Source organism: Berghia stephanieae, chromosome 3 (assembly GCF_034508935.2).
Source record: "Berghia stephanieae isolate SIO BIC M18660-M18661 chromosome 3, UCSD_Bste_1.3, whole genome shotgun sequence".
NCBI classification, from domain to species: domain Eukaryota; kingdom Metazoa; phylum Mollusca; class Gastropoda; order Nudibranchia; family Aeolidiidae; genus Berghia; species Berghia stephanieae.
Genome location: NC_088362.1, coordinates 16,706,832 through 16,728,425, shown reverse-complemented (window position 1 = coordinate 16,728,425; position 21,594 = coordinate 16,706,832). Strand labels below are relative to the sequence as shown.

At 34.1% G+C, this 21,594-nt stretch overlaps 2 protein-coding genes across 2 annotated transcripts in view; one reads left to right on the top strand and one right to left on the bottom strand.

The window, feature by feature from the left end:
- Positions 1-2,828: 2,828 nt before the first annotated feature.
- Positions 2,829-21,594, bottom strand: part of LOC144967239 (beta-1,3-glucosyltransferase-like) — a 19,955-nt gene continuing 1,189 nt past the window's right edge. The window contains exons 2-13 of the mRNA XM_078904203.1: positions 21,275-21,334; positions 20,634-20,672; positions 17,815-17,927; positions 17,245-17,327; positions 16,557-16,671; positions 14,896-15,032; positions 14,302-14,561; positions 12,862-12,975; positions 8,909-9,137; positions 7,816-7,957; positions 5,572-6,512; positions 2,829-5,357 (exon numbers count right to left, since the gene is read on the bottom strand). Of these exons, the coding sequence (XP_078760329.1) occupies positions 6,333-6,512; positions 7,816-7,957; positions 8,909-9,137; positions 12,862-12,975; positions 14,302-14,561; positions 14,896-15,032; positions 16,557-16,671; positions 17,245-17,327; positions 17,815-17,927; positions 20,634-20,672; positions 21,275-21,317 (1,455 nt within the window). The 5' untranslated portion in view covers positions 21,318-21,334 and the 3' untranslated portion in view covers positions 2,829-5,357; positions 5,572-6,332. The remainder of the gene's footprint in view (positions 5,358-5,571; positions 6,513-7,815; positions 7,958-8,908; positions 9,138-12,861; positions 12,976-14,301; positions 14,562-14,895; positions 15,033-16,556; positions 16,672-17,244; positions 17,328-17,814; positions 17,928-20,633; positions 20,673-21,274; positions 21,335-21,594) is intronic.
- LOC144967236 (acyl-CoA dehydrogenase family member 11-like) overlaps positions 13,573-21,594 on the top strand; it is a 27,677-nt gene continuing 19,655 nt past the window's right edge. The window contains exon 1 of the mRNA XM_078904198.1: positions 13,573-13,593. The gene's annotated coding sequence lies outside the window, so the exon portion shown is untranslated. The remainder of the gene's footprint in view (positions 13,594-21,594) is intronic.

Sequence of the window (21,594 nt, the reverse complement as noted above, 5' to 3'; positions counted from 1 at the left end):
AAGAAGAAAAGAAGAAGAAGAAGAAGAAGAAGAAGAAGAAGAAGAAGAAGAAGAAGAAGAAGAAGAAGAGAAGAAGAAGAAGAAGAAGAAGAAGAAGAAGAAGAAGAAGAAGAAGAAGAAGAAAAGAAGAAGAAGAAGAAGAAGAAGAAGAAGAAGAAGAAGAAGAAGAAGAAGAAGAAGAAGAAGAAGAAGAAGAAGAAGAAGAAGAAGAAGAAGAAGAAGAAGAAGAAGAAGAAGAAGAAGAAGAAGAAGAAGAAGAAGAAGAAGAAGAAGAAGAAAAGAACAATAATAATAATGAAAAAGAGCAAAAAAGCAAATCTCAATCGAGAACAAAGAAAGAGAGGAGCAAGGAACGGATAAACAGATATAGGGATTAAAGGCCCAGCAAAAGTGACCTCTTCCACCAAGAATTTGTTTAGTTTGTTATTAAGGTTCCCCCCCCCCCCCAAAAAAAAAAAAAAAAGGACTGGCTCAAATAGCAAATAGGAAACAGGTGTAGACCCCAAGAGCACACTATCAGTGTACTTAGTTGAAAGTCTCACCCAGGCACAAACACAGGAACACAGGATCCCACTAAGATAAATGCACACAAATGCTTACAGAATATAACCAAAACATAAAGCCTAACTAACAATATACATAACAGATGGATGATTTACAAGGAAAAAAATACCATCTCCCAAAACTAATACTATATATTTTACTGATTCCCTCTCAGCTAAGGACAGCAGCAAGGGTCGGGACAAAACCAAGCAATCCTATTCCAAAATAAAGACAGCAGGAAAACAGATATAATGGGAAAGAAGACACAGCAGGTGACGTCCTGCCCACCATGTGAGGTCAGAGATCCCACCCAGTTGCAACACTTTAAACTCATAATAGCATAGCACCATGATAAAAAGGTAAAGGGATTAAGATGAATTAATACATACGCCAAATATATATAAATAAATAAATAAAAGCGAAAATGATGGAGTGAATTAAAGATGTTGAGTGAATTTATTTTGGAAACTAGTGAATTAAAAAAAAATGCTAGTCAAGATACGGGGCAATCTATGACACAGTTAATTAAGATTATGACCATAAAGACATAAAAAAAAAAAGCTCAAGCAATAAAATAACCAAAAAACATAGGAAAAATTTCATTGACAATGTCATCTCATCATTATCATCATCGTCAACAACAAAAACAACAGCATTTTGCTTTGGTTTTAGGAGTTTTACGGCGCTGGCGACACTTTTAGGTAATTTCAGCCCATGAAAGGATGAATATGGGATAAGCAAAAAAAATAAAAAAATAAAACCCATATAGAATTACGATTAAAAGCACAAAAGAAAAGTAAGACAAAAGAGAATGGTAATATGAGGAACAGGTGTAGATTTTAAACGCAAACCACCATTGTACATTTTTCGGGACCACCTAAAAGTCTCATCCAGCCACAAGCACATGTCCCCACTAAAAGTTTGTTTGTTTGTTTTTAAGGATTTTACAGCGCTTGTAACACATTTAGGTCATATCAGCGCCAATAAAAAGGAATAAAATTGGATAGTAAAAACATTCTAGGTGTACAATTAAAAGGACTTGAGGAAAAAATAAGACAAAGGGGAATGGTTCAAATTAGGGACAGATGTAGATTCCAAGAGCACACTATCGGTGCACTTAGTTTGAGATCTCCTAAAAGTCTCACCCAAACAACAGAACAAGATTCCACTAAGAGGAATACACTCAAAAATGTTTGCAAATCAAATGTTAAATATGAAAAAAAAAATAACAGTATATGACAGAGAGATGATTTACAATTTTTAAAAATCATTTCCCAAAACTTCAACTAAACATTTGAGTGTTTCCCACTCAGCAAAGGACTCCGGCCAGGGTCAGGAGAAAACTAAGTAATCTCATTACAAGACAAAGACAGAAAGGAATTGGAAAACGGGTATAGGGATATACAGGACACAGCAAGTACCTCCCTGCCCACTATGGGAGGTTGGGAACCCCACCCAGAAAAAGAAGGAGAAGGAGAAGAAGAAGAAGGAAAAAAAAAAAAAGAAGAAGAAGAAGAAGAAGAAGAAGAAGAAGAAGAAGAAGAAGAAGAAGAAGAAGAAGAAGAAGAAGAAGAAGAAGAAGAAGAAGAAGAAGAAGAAGAAGAACAACAACAACAACAACAACAACAACAATAAAAACAGCAATTACATCGTAAATATCATCATCACCTTTATCATCATTACAAGCATCTTCAGTAAAATCAATAACAACAAATAACAGAATTAATAAGTAAAAAATTATAATGGAAATTTCTACCCAGTTTAACAATGTTGAAGCCACACATACATAACATTACTGATGTCAACAATCATTGATCAATCTAAATCACCAACACAAGATTATACAGGTTAAAGAATGATGGTTAGAGACAAGGCTTTGCTCTTTTTAAACTTTGGAAGTATAACTGATGGAAGTTATGACATGGATGGAGTAACATATAAAACAATATCAACAACAACTACTACAATGATGGTCATAATAATATTATTATAATAACAATAATGATAATAAAAATAATAATAATAATAATAATAATAATAATAATAATAATAATAATAATAATAATAATAATAAAAAATATATTAACAACAACAACAACAGTCAAAGCGTTAAACATAATACATAATATTCTGGAGGATGTTTTTTTTCTTCTCTTTATGACCAAACAATATATTTTGACCACCGGGTAGAAAATATTGTTTGTAGTATTTCAAATATTTGTTCCATCAAGGTGAATCTCTAAACAATGCAGAACCCTGTGAGAAACTGTTGAAAAAAGTGAAGAAAAAAAAAAGAAGACACAGCAAGTGACCTTCTGCCCAACATGGGAGGTCAAATAACCCATCCAGTACAGATGGTTTAATAATGCCATGAATTGCCTATCCCTCAACTTTTAACGATTCATGAATTAATGACTAAAATGAATACGTAAATTTGAAATCCAGTACGGATGGTATAATAACACCATGAATTACTATCCCTCAACATTCTTCGATTGGTGAATTAATGACTTAAAAATGAATATTTCAGCGTCTTCTTTTATCTTTTCGAAATATCAAAAATAAATATTTCTATGTCTCAATCATCATTCAATGAAATCATTTTTTATTTTGTACATTTAATACCCTTATGCAATCTTATTATGACATCATGGTTTGTTGCCACGGTCGTATGCTTCTTTTGACAAAACATAACACTGTAATATGTGCGGCTATGTGGTCTAGTGGTATGACACTCACTTTTGGATCGGAAGGTCCTGGGTTCGAGCCTCATGCTCAGCCCATAGTTGAGTCCTTGGAAAAGGCTATTTACTCACTTTCTCTCACTGTACTCAGGTGTAAAATGAGTACCTGGCCGTTAACAGCACTGTCTTTGTCCGAAAAATTGTAATATCGCCTAACAGGCAGGCGATATGTTCCGTCCTACATGTTAAATGTTGCTGTTGATCAGGGACCCCTTGTAAAGCGCTTTGAGCACATTTAGTGGACATTGCGCTATATAAAGCTCAATTTAATTTAATTTGTTTATAAATTCAGTCTTTTGTTTACAATATGTTTCTCACACAATGAATATTTCAAAAGAAATGTGAATGAAGAAATAGTTGAAAGGATTTAATAAAACCATCACATACTCAGTGAGTAAAATCAATCAAATTAGGTTATACGAGCGACCCTGCACATGAAACTGATGTGGCCACCACACCAGAGAGATAGCTGAGATATTTTTCCAACATAATAAGTTTGTTGTAGTGCCAATGATGACACGGTATTGTTATCGATAGTGCCGGGTTGATTAGCTGTCACATTTCTAGAGTGTGATCTATTAAAATTCCTTTATGGATGACAACATTTTAAAAATCAAAAATAAAAACATCCTTTGTGAAATTTTTGGCCCCAGCAAAGTCTGTAAAATGAAATCATTTACACACCAGTCAATTATCATTGAGATTCAAATTCTTGGATCAACAAATGCGGTTTTATGAAAATGTCAAAACTTAAAATATACATGTGGACCTTTATCTTTTTTTAAAACAATTATGAGTGACAAAAAAAGTGATTTATAAAAACTGCCGAGAAGTGAAAATATATCTGCTTTGAATTAGGAAAATGATTACTGAAGCAGTTACCACAGTATAAATTAAAACTTGAAACAGATAATATTTATATACCATCATTACTTAATATATCACATATAATATTGATTATAAAAATTATTATGCATACACTTCCAAAACCATACAGCATAAAAGATAAGTCAAAAATTAATAAAATCATGAATAAAACACATTTTGGTCTCTCACAACACAATAAATAAATAATCAGACATTCATACTCATAAATAAGCTTTGATAAATTAAATCAATGGCAAGTTTGTTACTCTTTATACAAAGACGCTTAATAAAAATGCATATTTTTCCCCAATAAAAATTCAATGTACGAGAAAATCAAGACATGTTATCTAATGACTGAGACAATAATTGCAAAGGTGTATTATTGAGGGCGGAACATGAAATGCAGTCTTGGAATCATGTCAAGACATTTTCAAATTTTGGAAATATATCATCAGCTGTATTAAAACCTTCATCGTACCGATCAAGATACTTTTATACTTATGATAATTCTTCATTATATTAGGGAAGGTTACAACAGATTTGAATGGCAAAAACAAAATAAGTCGAGAAATTAATTTCCTTCACACTTTGATGTTTACGCCTTCCAAATTGTAGATCTTTGTCATTATTTTCCATCGGTGTATCTCAAATGATATCGTATCATTTTGATTATTCTCAGTGGAGCATTTTAAAAAGTGTTACTTACAAGTTATTGGAAAGATTCCATTGAATTTCCTATCACGATTATTCCAAAACTTGTGGGAACAGCCAATAAATTTAGATGAGCCAAAAATGAGCATTGCCATCTAAAGTAAAAGATGACATCACATATGGGTAACCTTTCAGGCAATTTTTCTATATTTTATTGATGTCACTTGTGCTTCAAAATGCTACATTTTTTATAGAATTTATATTCTATAGCATGTAAGATGATTTGAGCTTTTGAAGCATTTAAAAAAGTTATTCTGTAGCGTCAGATGATTTTCCTTTGTCATTGACGTCACTGGAATGCCAATATGTTACATTTTCAAGAAAGTTACATTTTATAGTGTGTCAGATGATTTTTCTGTTTACTATGCGTCAATATGCTACATTTTAAAAAAATCATTCTCTAGTGTCAGATGATTTTTCTGATTGATAAATTTCACTTGGGCATCCATATGCTACATTCTTTAAAAAGTCAATTCTATAACATTTGGATTTCTGAAAGCTTTCAAATTTTAAAGTCAAGAGTAACTAGACCAAGTTACAAGCAATTTAGATGCATTTTTCCCCCTGAAATGATAATATATAAGTTCAATTTACTTTTTGATTAATTTGACTAAAGTCACTTATTGAAACATTAATATTAATATCACTTTTGAATTCTATCTATTTATTTTATAAATTCATCTCTTAATCTCATCTCCTGATCTACAATTCTATTGATATGTTAAATGTTATCTCTGACCTTTCCTTCCATATACCAGATGGTATCTTTTGTACCAGGGTACAGTGGAGAAGGCATTGTAACTAATCTTAGTACAAAGCCAAACAACAACAACCTTAAACATCGATCTGGTTCTTATCTAGACAAAGATAAAGTCTAAGTCAGTAAAAAGAATTTCATAAACAAACGTTTAGCAGAAACAGTAACAAGTACATCAGTTATTGCACCTCACAGAGATGCTGTCACTTTATAAAACTGCAAATCACTTGCATGTTGTTCTTTAATTATTTTTTTTTAATTTAAAAGGATATTACGGCGCTTGCAATACAATTAGGTCATGTCAGCACCAGTTAAAAGGAAGAAAATTGGATAGTAAAAGTATTCTAGATGTACAATTCTGGAACCCCACCCAGAAATCACTTTAATGTGTGAGCTCTACATTCTAATGAGAAAGAAGAGTGAAGTGAATGGCTGAAATCCTGAATACACATTGCACATTAAAAAATTAAATCTAAATTGAAAACGTTGCCCTAAACCTCTAAAAAAGGAATTTTGGTAAAATTTAGCAACATAATGACCATATGATTGTGAGGCTTGGACAGCATATTTTCCTTGGTACCTCTCTTGCAGTAACCAAGTGCATCAATCAATACTCGACATGTAGATCTTGGTGGAATAATAAAATAACGATTTAAGTATTATTGTAAAGATTCCATCAACAGAGGAATGGTTGTCACGAGAAACATCCATCATAGTTCTTCCCTGTTTTTGCTATTCACCGATGATGATGACTCATCCTGGCTACCTCCTCCAATGACCGGTTTTAAAAGCCCCTCAAAGACTTTGTTAGGGTCTGTTACCCAATGTTTGTGGAATGACACTGGATGTTGATTGGACAGGAAACCCTCACTGTAGTCATCAGGTCTGGCCTGGTGACAAAATAGATTAAAACAAGGTTGGATTTGTAATTGTTTGTTTGTTTTTAAGGGTTATACGGCGCTTGCAACACATTAAGGTCATATCAGCGCCAGTAAAAAGGAAGAAAATGAATAAAAGTTCTAGAATTGCAATGAAAGCACCAAAAAAAAAAAAAAAAGAAAAGACAAAGGAGAACTGGTTCAAATAGGAAACAGATGTAGATTCCAAGAGCACACAATCAAAGTACTTAGTTTGAGATCACCTAAAAGTTTCATCCAGACACAAGCACAGGCCCCTATTAAAAGAATAAACTCAAATATCTACAAATCATATATAATATGTAAACAAAACATAATACAGTGCATAACAGAGATGATTTACAAGGAAAAAAATATCATCATATACCGGCCAGGACCAGGACAAAATCAAGTAATCTCATTCCAAGACAAAGACAAAAAGCAAGTTGGAAAAAGGATAGGGGGATAGAAGACACAGTAAGTGCCTCCCTGCCCACTATGGGAGGTCAGGAACACCACCCAGTGGATATGTAAGTCACATATCTTTAATTCATCTTCCGCAATGTTTGAGATTAAAAATGAAAGAAGGCATTTTTGTTTGTTTGTTTGTTGCTTTAGGTCTCTTCCAACACAATTGAGGTTATACGAGAGACCGCTGAAACAAAAAAACAAGCAATCTAACAAAAAATAGTACAAATGTAAATCAAAATCATAACCTAAAGATATCAGCTAAATTATAAATAACCAAGAACAAACAGGCAGAAGATTTACAGAAAAAAAAATATCCCCTGTCAAAAATACAATCACAAACCAAAGAAGCAGGATAGGCTAGTAAAGAGAAGAAGAAACGACATCACTATCGGATCGTACACCCATGCGGACATCATAGGTATATGATTCAAGGGTGATGCTCCCATCCAACCACCCGCGAAAGAAGGCATGATCACAGGATAAGCATTACAGGAGTAATACTAAGTCATAACAATTTAATTTAGATAAAAGGAAACCATTACATTTTCACACTCGTTATTTTAGTGTTGTCTCAGTTGGACTAAAAAACATTTGGCTATACATTACATAAAATGCAACTATAACGACAAAATTTAAGATCTCGGCCAGCAATATAGTACCACTCCTAATACAAAAACTATCGAAAATATATATATCTTAAATTATGTCCTTATCTTATAGTTGAATTTTACCTATGTGTGGCCAAACGTATATTATATATATATATATGTGTTTAACATTGTCTAACATGCATTTCTTGACGTTTTTTAAACTATAAAATACTGACCTGGTGGAAAAATCGACTGTGTGTGACAGGAATACCAATGGACTTGAGACATAACCCCAGAATCATATCATCAGGAGAGTCATCAGATGGGCACCTACAACTCTCACCCAGGAGTGTAAGGGCAGGAAGATTGAAAACCATCCTAAACATTGATTAAAAATAATTCGCAAACTTATACCAAAGAAAATAAATAATCAAAAGGAAAATGATAAATGCTGGTTTGGAGCTAATTAGATAATACAATAAGTCTTATCTGAAAGGAAAATTGCAAGCCTAAAATGATGATGCTACAAAATATATCTGAACTTTAAACATGAACAAAAAAAAGGTTCACTCATTTCGGAAGATGAAAAAAAAACAGTAATGATGAAAGAAAATCAGTAATGTTGCTTACATTGTCAAAAATAAATCAAGAGAAAGTAAAAAAGTTTTAAGTCCAACATCTGGCTTAACGGTTTATAAAACAAAAAGTTAAAAGCCTACAGTGTATAGAAGATTTTGTTTGTTTTTTTAAGGGTTTTACGGCGCTTGCAAAACATTTAGGTTATATCAGCGCCAGTAAAAAGGAAGAAAATGGGATAGTAAAACGTTCTAGAATTACAATTAAAGCACCCAAGAAAAAGTAAGACATAGGGGAACTGGGAAACAAATAGGGATCAGATATAGATTCCAAGAGCATACCACCAATGCACCTAGTTTGAGATCACCTATAAGTCTCATCCAGACACAAGCTCAAAATCCAACAAAGAAGAATACACTCAAATGCTTGCATTATACATTAAAAATAACAAATAAAAGAACACATAACAGAGAGATGATTTACAAGGAAAAAAATATCATCTCCCAAAACAAAAACTATGCATTTGACTGTTACCCTCCCACCTAGGACTCCGGCCAGGGCCAGGACAAAACCAAGTAATCTCATGCCAAGACAAAGACAGAAAGCATGTTGGAAAACAGATATATAAGGGGATAGAAGACACAGTAAGTACCTCCCTGCCCGCTATGGGAGGTCAGGATCCCCACCCAGGTATAGAAAATTCCATAATTCTATAGGGTACAAAAACAAATAACTCTTCTACCTCTCACTTACCCTCCACCACCAGTGATGTAGTCATAGCCCCTCCCTCGAAACAAACCAAAACCGTAACGTTCCCCGAGAGCTACGGGTTCCCTGTGGTTGTTGTAACAGGCAAGCAGGGCCCTCAGTCTGTCCAAGTTGATAATGGTATCGTCATCAGCAATGAGAATCCACCATGGACGAGTATAATGCTGGGTCTTGAGGATACGGCGTACAATGGCCATGGTTTTACCACAATGTCCTGGGGAAAATTGTATTTCACTATAATTCACCTCAAACCTATTACAGTGCAACACCTAAATCTTGAGGATACGACGTACAATGGCCATGGTTTTATCACAATGTCCTGGGGAAAATTGTATTTCACTATAATTCAACTCAAACCTATTACAGTGCAACACCTAAATCTTGAGGATACGGCGTACAATGGCCATGGTTTTACCACAATGTCCTGGGGAAAATTGTATTTCACTATAATTCACCTCAAACCTATTACAGTGCAACACCTAAATCTTGAGGATACAGCGTACAATGGCCATAGTTTTACCACAATGCCCTGGGGAAAATTGTATTTCACTATAATTCACCTCAAACCTATTACAGTGTAACACCTAAATCTTGAGGATACAGCGTACAATGGCCATAGTTTTACCACAATGTCCTGGGAAAATTGTATTTCACTAAATTCACCTCAAACCTATTACAGTGCAACACCTAAATCTTGAGGATACGGCGTACAATGGCCATGGTTTTACCACAATGTCCTGGGGAAAATTGTATTTCACTGTAATTCACCTCAAACCTATTACAGTGCAACACCTAAATCTTGAGGATACGGCGTACAATGGCCATGGTTTTACCACAATGCCCTGGGGAAAATTGTATTTCACTATAATTCACCTCAAACCTATTACAATGCAACACCTAAATCTTGAGGATACAGCGTACAATGGCCATGGTTTTACCACAATGTCCTGGGGAAAATTGTATTTCACTATAATTCACCTCAAACCTATTACAGTGCAACACCTAAATCTTGAGGATACGGCATACAATGGCCATGGTTTTACCACAATGTCCTGGGGAAAATTGTATTTCACTATAATTCACCTCAAACCTATTACATTGCAACACCTAAATCTTGAGGATACGGCGTACAATGGCCATGGTTTTACCACAATGTCCTGGGGAAAATTGTATTTCACTATAATTCACCTCAAACCTATTACATTGCAACACCTAAATCTTGAGGATACAGCGTACAATGGCCATGGTTTTACCACAATGTCCTGGGAAAATTGTATTTCACTATAATTCACCTCAAACCTATTACAGTGCAACACCTAAATCTTGAGGATACAGCGTACAATGGCCATAGTTTTACCACAATGTCCTGGGGAAAATTGTATTTCACTATAATTCACCTCAAACCTATTACAGTGCAACACCTAAATCTTGAGGATACGGCGTACAATGGCCGTGGTTTTACCACAATGTCCTGGGGAAAATTGTATTGCACTATAATTCACCTCAAACCTTATACAGTGCAACACCTAAATCTTGAGGATACGGCGTACAATGGCCATGGTTTTACCACAATGCCCTGGGGAAAATTGTATTTCACTATAATTCACCTCAAACCTATTACAGTGCAACACCTAAATCTTGAGGATACAGCGTACAATGGCCATAGTTTTACCACAATGCCCTGGGGAAAATTGTATTTCACTATAATTCACCTCAAACCTATTACAGTGCAACACCTAAATCTTGAGGATACGGCGTACAATGGCCATGATTTTACCACAATGTCCTGGGGAAAATTGTATTTCACTATAATTCACCTCAAACCTATTACAGTGCAACACCTAAATCTTGAGGATACGGCGTACAATGGCCATGGTTTTACCACAATGTCCTGGGGAAAATTGTATTTCACTATAATTCACCTCAAACCTATTACAGTGCAACACCTAAATCTTGAGGATACGGCGTACAATGGCCATGGTTTTACCACAATGTCCTGGGGAAAATTGTATTTCACTATAATTCACCTCAAACCTATTACAGTGCAACACCTAAATCTTGAGGATACGGCATACAATGGCCATGGTTTTACCACAATGTCCTGGGGAAAATTGTATTTCACTATAATTCACCTCAAACCTATTACATTGCAACACCTAAATCTTGAGGATACGGCGTACAATGGCCATGGTTTTACCACAAGGTCCTGGGGAAAATTGTATTTCACTATAATTCACCTCAAACCTATTACATTGCAACACCTAAATCTTGAGGATACAGCGTACAATGGCCATGGTTTTACCACAATGTCCTGGGGAAAATTGTATTTCACTATAATTCACCTCAAACCTATTACAGTGCAACACCTAAATCTTGAGGATACAGCGTACAATGGCCATAGTTTTACCACAATGTCCTGGGGAAAATTGTATTTCACTATAATTCACCTCAAACCTATTACAGTGCAACACCTAAATCTTGAGGATACGGCGTACAATGGCCGTGGTTTTACCACAATGTCCTGGGGAAAATTGTATTGCACTATAATTCACCTCAAACCTTATACAGTGCAACACCTAAATCTTGAGGATACGGCGTACAATGGCCATGGTTTTACCACAATGCCCTGGGGAAAATTGTATTTCACTATAATTCACCTCAAACCTATTACAGTGCAACACCTAAATCTTGAGGATACGGCGTACAATGGCCATGATTTTACCACAATGTCCTGGGGAAAATTGTATTTCACTATAATTCACCTCAAACCTATTACAGTGCAACACCTAAATCTTGAGGATACGGCGTACAATGGCCATGGTTTTACCACAATGTCCTGGGGAAAATTGTATTTCACTATAATTCACCTCAAACCTATTACAGTGCAACACCTAAATCTTGAGGATACGGTGTACAATGGCCATGGTTTTACCACAATGTCCTGGGGAAAATTGTATTTCACTATAATTCACCTCAAACCTATTACAGTGCAACACCTAAATCTCAAATCCAGGGGAACCTCAAGCACATCTATATGGGTCAATCCAACCCAATCATGCTGTTTTATTAACAATCTTCAAGAAAATTAGACAAATATCCACAGGCTTTTAATTAGGCCATTAGTAATGTGTAAAAGATGAACTCCAATTAAAAAACCCACTGAAACTGAGACATTTATCATAAGTACTTCTTAAAATAATGGAGATAGGATATGTGATTTGATATAATACAATATGGCCGTGTTGTAATCATTACATTCGAATGATAAACAAAAGCATTTTAACGATGGCTCAGTATATACTTTATGTGAATATCCAAAAGCATTCAGAAGACAGGAAGTGCTATGGAATAAATAATATTATATTTATAATATTACTATTTCGCACTTGTACCTGAATTGATAAAATTATGAGAGAGTTATCTTTGCATAATGGACGAGATGTGTAATGATTTTCTATGGCCAATTACTCAGTTTTTAGCAAACATAGACTGTTATAACTTTGTGAAAATACAAACTAGAACCTGTTGGAATTATTTAGGATGATATGAGACATACCAGCTCATGTTAAAAATTAGCCATTAATTTTAAGACAATTTCGTCAGTTGAATGGCAACTGTCTGATTTTCAAGGCATATATCTACCAATCCACAGCTAAGAGCAGCTTCAGCTATTTAATAACTTCACTTGGGAAAAGAAACCAGACAACTATGGTCTTCCTTGATACTATATTAGACATTTTGTAAATAGTGTTACATGGGTCTGATTGAGATGGAATGACCCATATTCCTTTCATCAGACTCTATTTTCCTTATATCATCACCAAGATTGCCTTGAACATGAACATACATCAAGAAAATCATTTATAACATTATGTGTCCGTCTATAGTTTTATCAATGGCAACTCTCTCCATGCAGTGTCATGAACTCTAAGGCTTACCTCTTTCTGTGTTTGGAATGCCCAAACTCACTGTGGGAATGTCTTTATCTTCCTCTTCACTGTAAAACTCTATAACTTCTGCTTGCTTTGCCCATGTAGCTTTCACGACTGGTACTGTATAATAGATTTAAAACATACAACTTTCTTGTAGGCAAAAATATCACCTTGTATTGCATGGCGTTTATCAAACACAGCATTGTACTAGTCTGGATTGAGACAACGGGGAAAATAATATCATAATCAATTTTTCTCTAACAATTTATCATTATTAATTTTATTTAATTTTAACAATTTACTGTGGATGAACTCTATGGTGAAAATTCAAAGTACAATCTTTCTGATTTGGAGATTTTTTTTTCTTAAAATTTTACAAAAAGATATTTAACAACCAGTTCAAGTTGATAAATTATCCTCACAAGCTGAAAAACTAAAGTCGTATGATAGAAAAAAAAAAAGACACTCTTATAACATCATGTGACTTAGTGAGATGTACAGAAATAATCTGGCAAACGATTAGTGAAGGGGAAGCGCGGGAGTTGCAGGAAAAACGCAGGCATTAGAGTGTTGGCAGAGATCGTGAGTGGAGAAGTGTGTGTGACGAGACTAGTAGAGGAAAGAGAAGACGTGTTGTTTTGTGAAAGTGATTAGATAGTAGAAAGATAAAGTAGTAATAAGACATCTAAACAATTTCTTCGTTTCATTGGAAGTAATCGCAGTTGGAGTGAACAACAGGTGAGTGGTTGCAATAAGAATCTTAACTCTTAACTACGCATCAGAGCCTAATTTTGATTTTAAAAAGATAACCATTTCGAGATGATTTTGATCATAATTTGACGAAAATAGGTATGTCCTGATAAAAGTCATTTGTTCTATCCACATTTTCAACCTTCACATCTTGTGCAATAAATACGTTTCATGAGTGGTGCCAAACTTATTTCCCCTTGCAGAGCATACAGAGTTAAATTTATATTTCATTCAGCCTTTCTGGACTTGAACTTTTCTCAGGCATTCTTTCACATCTGAATCAAATGGGCTAATAATTTTAAAGCACCTAAACCTGGGATTAAACATAAAGACCATAAAAATATGAATCTATGCTCAATGCTGATCTAATCAAAGCCATGCTCTTTTTTAACTGACAAAAACATGACAATTTACAAAGAAGGATATGATATTGTGATGACAAGTTATTTCTAAGGCCCAGGTGACAAAAAGACACTGATGCAAGACCTTATTTTGAATAGACAAACAAAAACAAACAAAAAATATACTGCTTGCGTTCCATTTTTCAATTTACAGAGCATAAAATAAAATAGATATCATTAAGATTAACTATAATTAACGCTTAACATATATTTTCTGATGAACTGATACAATTGACATTGTAACAGTACATAATAACCAGACAGGTTGTGCCTTTTTCAGATAACAACAACATACCTCGAGTGTTGTGAAACTCTTTGCAAGTCTTTACTGCCACAAAAAGCTTATCCTTTGCCACAGGTGGACCACATTCTGGGAATTTGATTGGATGTGTCATGAGACAATCTGGCTTTGATCTTTCATCAGCAAAACAGAAGCGAGGGACATTTGTCAAAGAAGAACCGTTTCCATCTTCCCATATAAAAAGTGCTAATTCATGCTTAGGATCTATTGTGAAGTCCGTCTTTTGTTTTCCTGTGGCTAGTCTACCGTACAAACTGAAAATATATCATATATGTAGATATATAACTGAAAAAAACAAACTTCATCATAAATATAATTTTGTAAAACACGAACCAAATGAGGACATGTTATCAAATGATCATTTTCATGAAGGGTCCTTTTTTAAAATTCTAAATTTGCTTTCTAGATCTTCACAATATCTGGAAATACGTAGTAAATCAAAGAATAAAGTGCGTTTTAATAATTGACAAAAATAATCTAATGTCAATTAACTCTTCCATAACCAGCATACTGGTTGGTGATGTTTCTAAAATTAGACTTTGACGTTGTTATCTTAAATCTTAATATTTATAGCAAATGAGGTTGTACCTTTTCAGTAAACTGATGCTGAAAACAAAACCTGTTCCAAAGTCAGGATAGGCAAATTTGGATGGATTATCCGAAAATGCAAAATGATGTATGATGGTTGTTGACCTGTCACGTAGAGCTCGACCCAGGAACAATGCCTACACACACAAAAACATAAAGCATAAATGAATGTTTTATTATACAGGACAATATTTTGTAAAAATGACATTATTTTCTCATAAATGCATGTTTTTAGAAAGTGAATGGATAATGTAACCTATATTTATAACAATTTCAGATACAATACTGCTACAATAAAATCACCTCATCAACCAGCCAAAATTGTTGACTATATGTAGTCCTTTCAGAGCCAATGGGCCCATGGAGCCAGGGTCAATCCTGGTTTCCATAACGTGAAATGGACAATAGCAATTGCTTGCTATCCTTTGGATAGTACTTTCCATCAGATCTAAAAGACCCAGCTACCCAATCACTGCTGGGTGGAAGGGGGGGTCATAAAAATCTCGATTGCACACAGGATCGATCACGGTCCCTTTGCATGAGAAGCGAGTGTTCTTCTAACTGAGCTATTGGGGGACCTGACTAAATGTGTAAAGGGTAAATATTGGTTCAATGCGATATACAATGGACCACTTTCTAATTTCATGGGGTCACGCTTTAGCAATTGCTCTTTAAAAAGAAAAAAAAGAATTATCAGTTTTACAACCTTTATAGAGGAAAAAGAAATTTTAAAAATGCACAAACCTTACACAATCTGTGTATATCAGCATATGTTTAAAGAAAATGATACATATTAACACACAGATGATGATGAAAATCTATTGAGGGTTGAAACTCAGTGCGTTGCATAAAAATAGTTTTATTATTTATAATTCCCAAAAGAGAATTTCGCCTGAATGCGCTTCACCAGTGAGGACTTTCCAACTGTCCAACGTGTGCTTGATGTGGGAACGAACCCGAAACCACAGAGCATCTAGTTGAACGGTGTGTTGTGATGAAGGTTCCGGGCGGTTTGCAACGGTGCACTAGTGCGAGAAAGAATTTGCAGCTTGGGTCGATCGTCATAACATAGTAGTGTGAGCACCATTAGAAGCTGCTGCCTGTATGCCTATTCCACCACGTTATCATACCTGATCACTCCCTATCACTTTTTTATAAATTACTATATTTGCTAAATATACACGAAATATTTGAAAAAAAGAGGAACTTTACATGCGCTGCCAACTGAACAATTGTTACAACAAATCACACCCAAAAGCTTCAACAAATGGAAACCCTATATGTTCACACTGTTTACACAAAAATTGAACAAATGTAAAATAAAACACCAGAGGTTGAAAAGGGAGGGTAAGGATTAGGGGGGGGGGGATTACTAGGAGGCATTAACCCCAGAAACTCTTTTGGCTGATGGAAACCGCTCCTCAGAGTTGTCCTTTTCTCTAGGCTTTGTCCTAGGAGTAGAGGTGGAGCCATGACGCAGAAAACGGGATAGTGGAATTCCTATATTTAGCAAAAAATTGAGACCAATGGTTCAACTTAATAATAGAGTAGAACTATTTAAATCATCCAAACCAATGATAAAATGATAAATTACTATCAATCAAATACAAATATCAAAATCAAATACGTGTCGTATAGTTAATCACAAATGTAAGACTTACTTTATTATGGTCATGTGTTGATAGGAACTCCAATAATGATATCACATTAATGGCAGTGTCCTCCTCACAGAAAATAACCCAATCAAAGCTTTCCTTTTCGTATACTTCCCACAACCTAAAAAAAATAAATAAACAAAATAGATAAGTGAAAAGTTGAGGAGAAATAACTGGTGCAAAATGAATAGCAAAAATATGTAGCATTAACATTTTTGTTGCATATTCCTAAACGTTCAATAGCTGCCATTCAATTACAAAACCCTGTATAACTATTCATCAAAACTCTTTAATTGCAAAGGCATTTGGTAGATGGAACAGATTACATTTTAGAACCAAAGATTCTACAACTATAAAATACCTCAGAAATGGCTCCCTAACTTAGAGTGTGTATTATTTGATGAATTGCTCATTATATTTTTCTATTGCTCCTTGAAATGTTGCGATTAAATCAGGGAATTTTTAAAATTTATCTTTTTTTTTTTTCATTCAGTTGTACATCACTCCCCAAGTCTCTTCTCCAAGCTTTCATGCTTCATTATTGAAAAATATCAATATTATGGTTGAAAATAATTCTGTTTAAAGCCCTTTAAGCATGTTCCAGGCTATTATAGCCAATATTTAAAGGAGAAAAAAACCCCTCAAGTCTGTGAAGGCCAAAAAGACAAAAAAACAAAAACAAAAAACAACTCACGGTTCTACAAGATTGAGAACATTCCAAGCACCGTACACAGAAACAAAATCCTTATGTGCAAACAAAAGCCTTGGTCTTTGACTCTAATAAAAGAGATATAACAAATAGCAGTTTTACTGCAAAAAAGATTATGAGATTGTTCCGTTAAATTTTATGAAAAGAAAATAGAATTTGGATCTGACACACAATATTCGATTGATACTCCTGGTGCTAAAGGGATAAAAATGCAAGTTTCCTTCAATACAATATACAAATAGTTATACATTCGGAGTATTTTAATAACTAAATGACAAAATTTCATTTTCCAGTTTTGAAGAATTATCATAAAAGAGAATATTTATAAAAAGGAAAAAAATAAAAACGAGCCTATTCTTTGAATAAAAAAGTCATATATTTAAAAAATGGTATTAACCAGAACATTATGACACCATTCAGGTGATGTTAAAGGATGGTCGTTTATACTAATACACAACAAAAGACATATGACAAATTAAATTATTCTTTGAGTCAAGGTAATTTCAATATAAATATCAATTAATTTATGCACAGCAATTCATTTTTTAACATTACCTCCACAATCCCTTCAACTTGTTTGAGAAAATTGTTTTTGAAGATTTCCGCTTGTGTCACATGATATGTCTCTAGCTGAGATAATACTACGAATAATGTTTTAGGATATTGTCCTGCAAGGAAAAAAAAAAACAAAAAATTGAATCACAATAAATCTAAACATTCATATAATTTACTGCAGGAAATTCAAATTGAAAATGGGATAGCAATGACAACAAATGCAATGGTAAGACTGGATAAGATTAGGAAAAGCAAGAACACAAAACTCAGTTCCAAATTTAAATTATATAAGGTGCTTGTATTACCAATCTTCCTATATGGTTGTACATTAACCTCAGAAATCATAAAAAGGATACAATCATTTGAAAACAAATGCTACAGGTGCATTTTGGGAATCACCTGGACAGACCGTATGATGAATGAGGAGGTTTAGAGAAAAGTATTCTCTAAAATGGGACCACAGGAATCCTTTCTGTCCATAGTCAAAAGAAGAAAATTGTATTGATTTGATCATGTTTCTTGCAATGAGATATTGGCAAAAAGCATTAGACAATAGACCTTGGAGGGAAGTAGAAGGAGAGGACAGCAAAAAAAAAAAAAAAAAAAGTGCTGGATGGATAATGTAAAGGAATGGACAATGATGGACAGTCTAACATCACTGAGGAAAGCTGAGGACAGATTTGGACGGAGGACCTTGACTGCAAAGTCATTCTCATGACTTCTTTATGATCAGGAGAATAAGATGAGGCGAGGAAAAAAGACATTAAAAGGAATGATGTCTTGCTTACATAATACAGAATAAAGAAATATTTTGAATTATACCCAATATCCCGCACGCTACTCTAATAAATGAGGATTTCTGAACAAGAGAACAGTAGCTTTGTAATCTATCATTCAAACAATACAATATGAAATATAAATTAAAAGAAACCAGTGAAACCTAAGAGTCCAAAGTCAGTCAGAAGACAAATTTTAACTTGAAAAACTGCCTTTAAAAGAAAAAAGAATTATTCCATGCACTGTATATAGTACTGAAAGAGTGAAAGAGAAGCAAAACAAGACTTTGAAATGTTATACAGTAGAATTACTTTAAACCGAAATTTTGGGGACCTTCTAAACCATTTCGGTTTAAAGACATTTTGGTTTAAAGCAAGTTCCCGTTTTGCGATGTTTTTCAAGGGTAGTAACTATTTAAGGAATTTGCTCATTTAATTGTATCATGGGTTTCCCCTTAAATGGAGTTGTTGAATAAATGCCATCTTCGTAACCATTTTTAAAATGATTTTTATTCTAATTGTTTGGTTTGTTTTGTTTTTTTTTGGTGTATTTCAAAAATAGTTTTGGGGATTTTCGTTTTTCATTCAAAATTGTTGAAAGAGTTGAGTTCGGGATGCCGTGTTTTCTTTTACATATCTCCATCTTGATCAACTTTTCTTTCATTGACTTCACATAGTATTTTGATTTTAAACTCAAACGTGTAAACACAGTGCTTTCTTTTAGACATCTTTTAGTAAAATGTAAAGCTAAAATAAGATCGAAAGTTCTTGTGCGATAATTGATAAGGAATGATGCGCAGCTACTCAGAAGTGAAGTGAAAAGGAGTGTCAATGCTAAGCTGTCTACTACACACCCCTCTTTTGTTGAAAAGTCATTAGGTTCAAAGGCCCAATTACATAGAACCTCCCCCTCCCCTTTAGCCCATCACACACACACATTTAAACTAAGTGGAAATGAAATGGCATATCAATGGTAAGTTGGCTAACCCCCCCCCCACCTCCCCCCATGTTGTCATGTTGAAAATTTTTCAGTTCCAAAGCATGAACACATGAGTGAGAACATCTCGCTTACGTGATTCTACACCCCAACTCTCTTTCTCTTTCCTAATTTTTCGCCTGCCAGGCACCCGTTGTCTTCCTTTTCCAGTCTGCGCGATTGTGGTGTTGGCCAAGCCCAAGTGCAGCGATTGAAGTGTTTGCCTACCCCCCCCCCCCATTCCACCCTTCACCCTCATCTTATACTTACGCTCTTTGTTTAATATCTCGCCGGGCATTATTACGTGTGGCCACCTTCCCGAATTTTTGAAGAAAAATAGAGAAAGAGAAAAAGGGAAGGTGCTCTCAAGTTGTTTCGGTTTAAAGAAAGTCCTGCTTAGAAGTATTTCGGTTCATCGTAAGAATTAGTACAAAGATAATGAAGAAACTAGTACAATTTATTAAATTCTTTGCGGTTTAAGGTATTTTTCGGTTTAACTTCTTTCGGTTTAAAGTAATTTTACTGTAAATACAACACAATAAGGCTTGGTTATCAAACAATAAGCTGTAAATGAATTGTCATATTAAATGAAAAAAAAAAAAAAAAAAAAAAAAAAACTAAAAAAGGCAATATTTTTCCCCCGCGACTTCAGTTTCTCTTTGATTAAAAACAATGTAAATTCAAGTTGCACATCATCAACAAAAAAATAACCACTCAATGGTTTTATAATTTACGGTTGTATGACATTGCTCACCCTGAGAAAAGAAATAAGATAATATCTTATTTCCCAGTACAATTTTTTTTTTTAATAATTGAAAAATAACGCAAAAAAAAAGCTGCACATTTGGATTCAATATAAAAACATGAATGATATTTGAGATGAAGATTATCACTACTAATGCAAAATTTTACACCCCCCCCCCCCTCCCTCCCTGCCAGCCCGCAACTCAAAAAAAAAAAAAAAAAAAAAGTAAAAAATAAAAAAACAACAACAAAGGAATTAGATTTGCTTAGAACTTTTTATTTCTAAATTTTAATTTCTACTTAACACAAATTACTTTCTTTACCTTTTTGTTCTTGTCCTAAACATATTCCAGACAAGAGCACTGAAAAGGGCGAGAAAATGTATAAAATATAAGAAACAAAATCTACATTTCAAATATGTATTGAAAATGGTGTGGACTGTGCATAAATTGTCATTCTGCTGGAAAAACATTATTTTGATCATAGATTGAAGAATAGGCTAATTTTGTTATGTGGTTGAGCGGTGTATTTATTTGAGTTTATTTGAATATGGTGTGATTTATCTGAAATTATCTCCTGGTTATCATAGATCTAAAATTCAGGTGCCAAATCTGGTGGATTCCTGCATGATACACCAAAGATGATGTCTCCTTTCAAACTTTCCTAATAATATCAGATGCTCTCTTCAATTGCACACAGTCCTTATTTTGTTCTTATCCTTTGCTGATGTTTCTGTAATATCATGAACTGGAGAGGTATGTAGCTTTTATTCTCAGCTAACATTGAGATTGGATATTATCACAATATACCATGACATGTTGATAGGACTTTATCCTTACTCTTCCCCATGTTTGAGGGACTTTGAAAGCCATACAGACGAATTATACAAGTCTTTCAGTAACATTTATAATCCAATATTGACAACATTAAACAAAAGCATGATATAATTTGTATATAATCTTACCTAGTAAAACTATCAGATGCAATCTCTTTGACAGATACTCCATCTTGCAGCTCCAGACACCTAGATAATATAGGATAATCTGTATTTAAGATATTTCATCATGGGTTGAGTAATCTTTAAAGGAGGTCATTCAAATATCACATATATGATGTAAAGACAGACTTTGATCATAACTATAAGCTTAAACAAGTACAAACTTTTAAAAGACCAAAAACCATATCTTGGATTCAAAATAAGTTAACGATTTGTGAAACCATCAGTATTGAAACAACTTAAAAAGAAAACACGTTTAGTCTCATAAGGAAAAAGGTACGCTAATT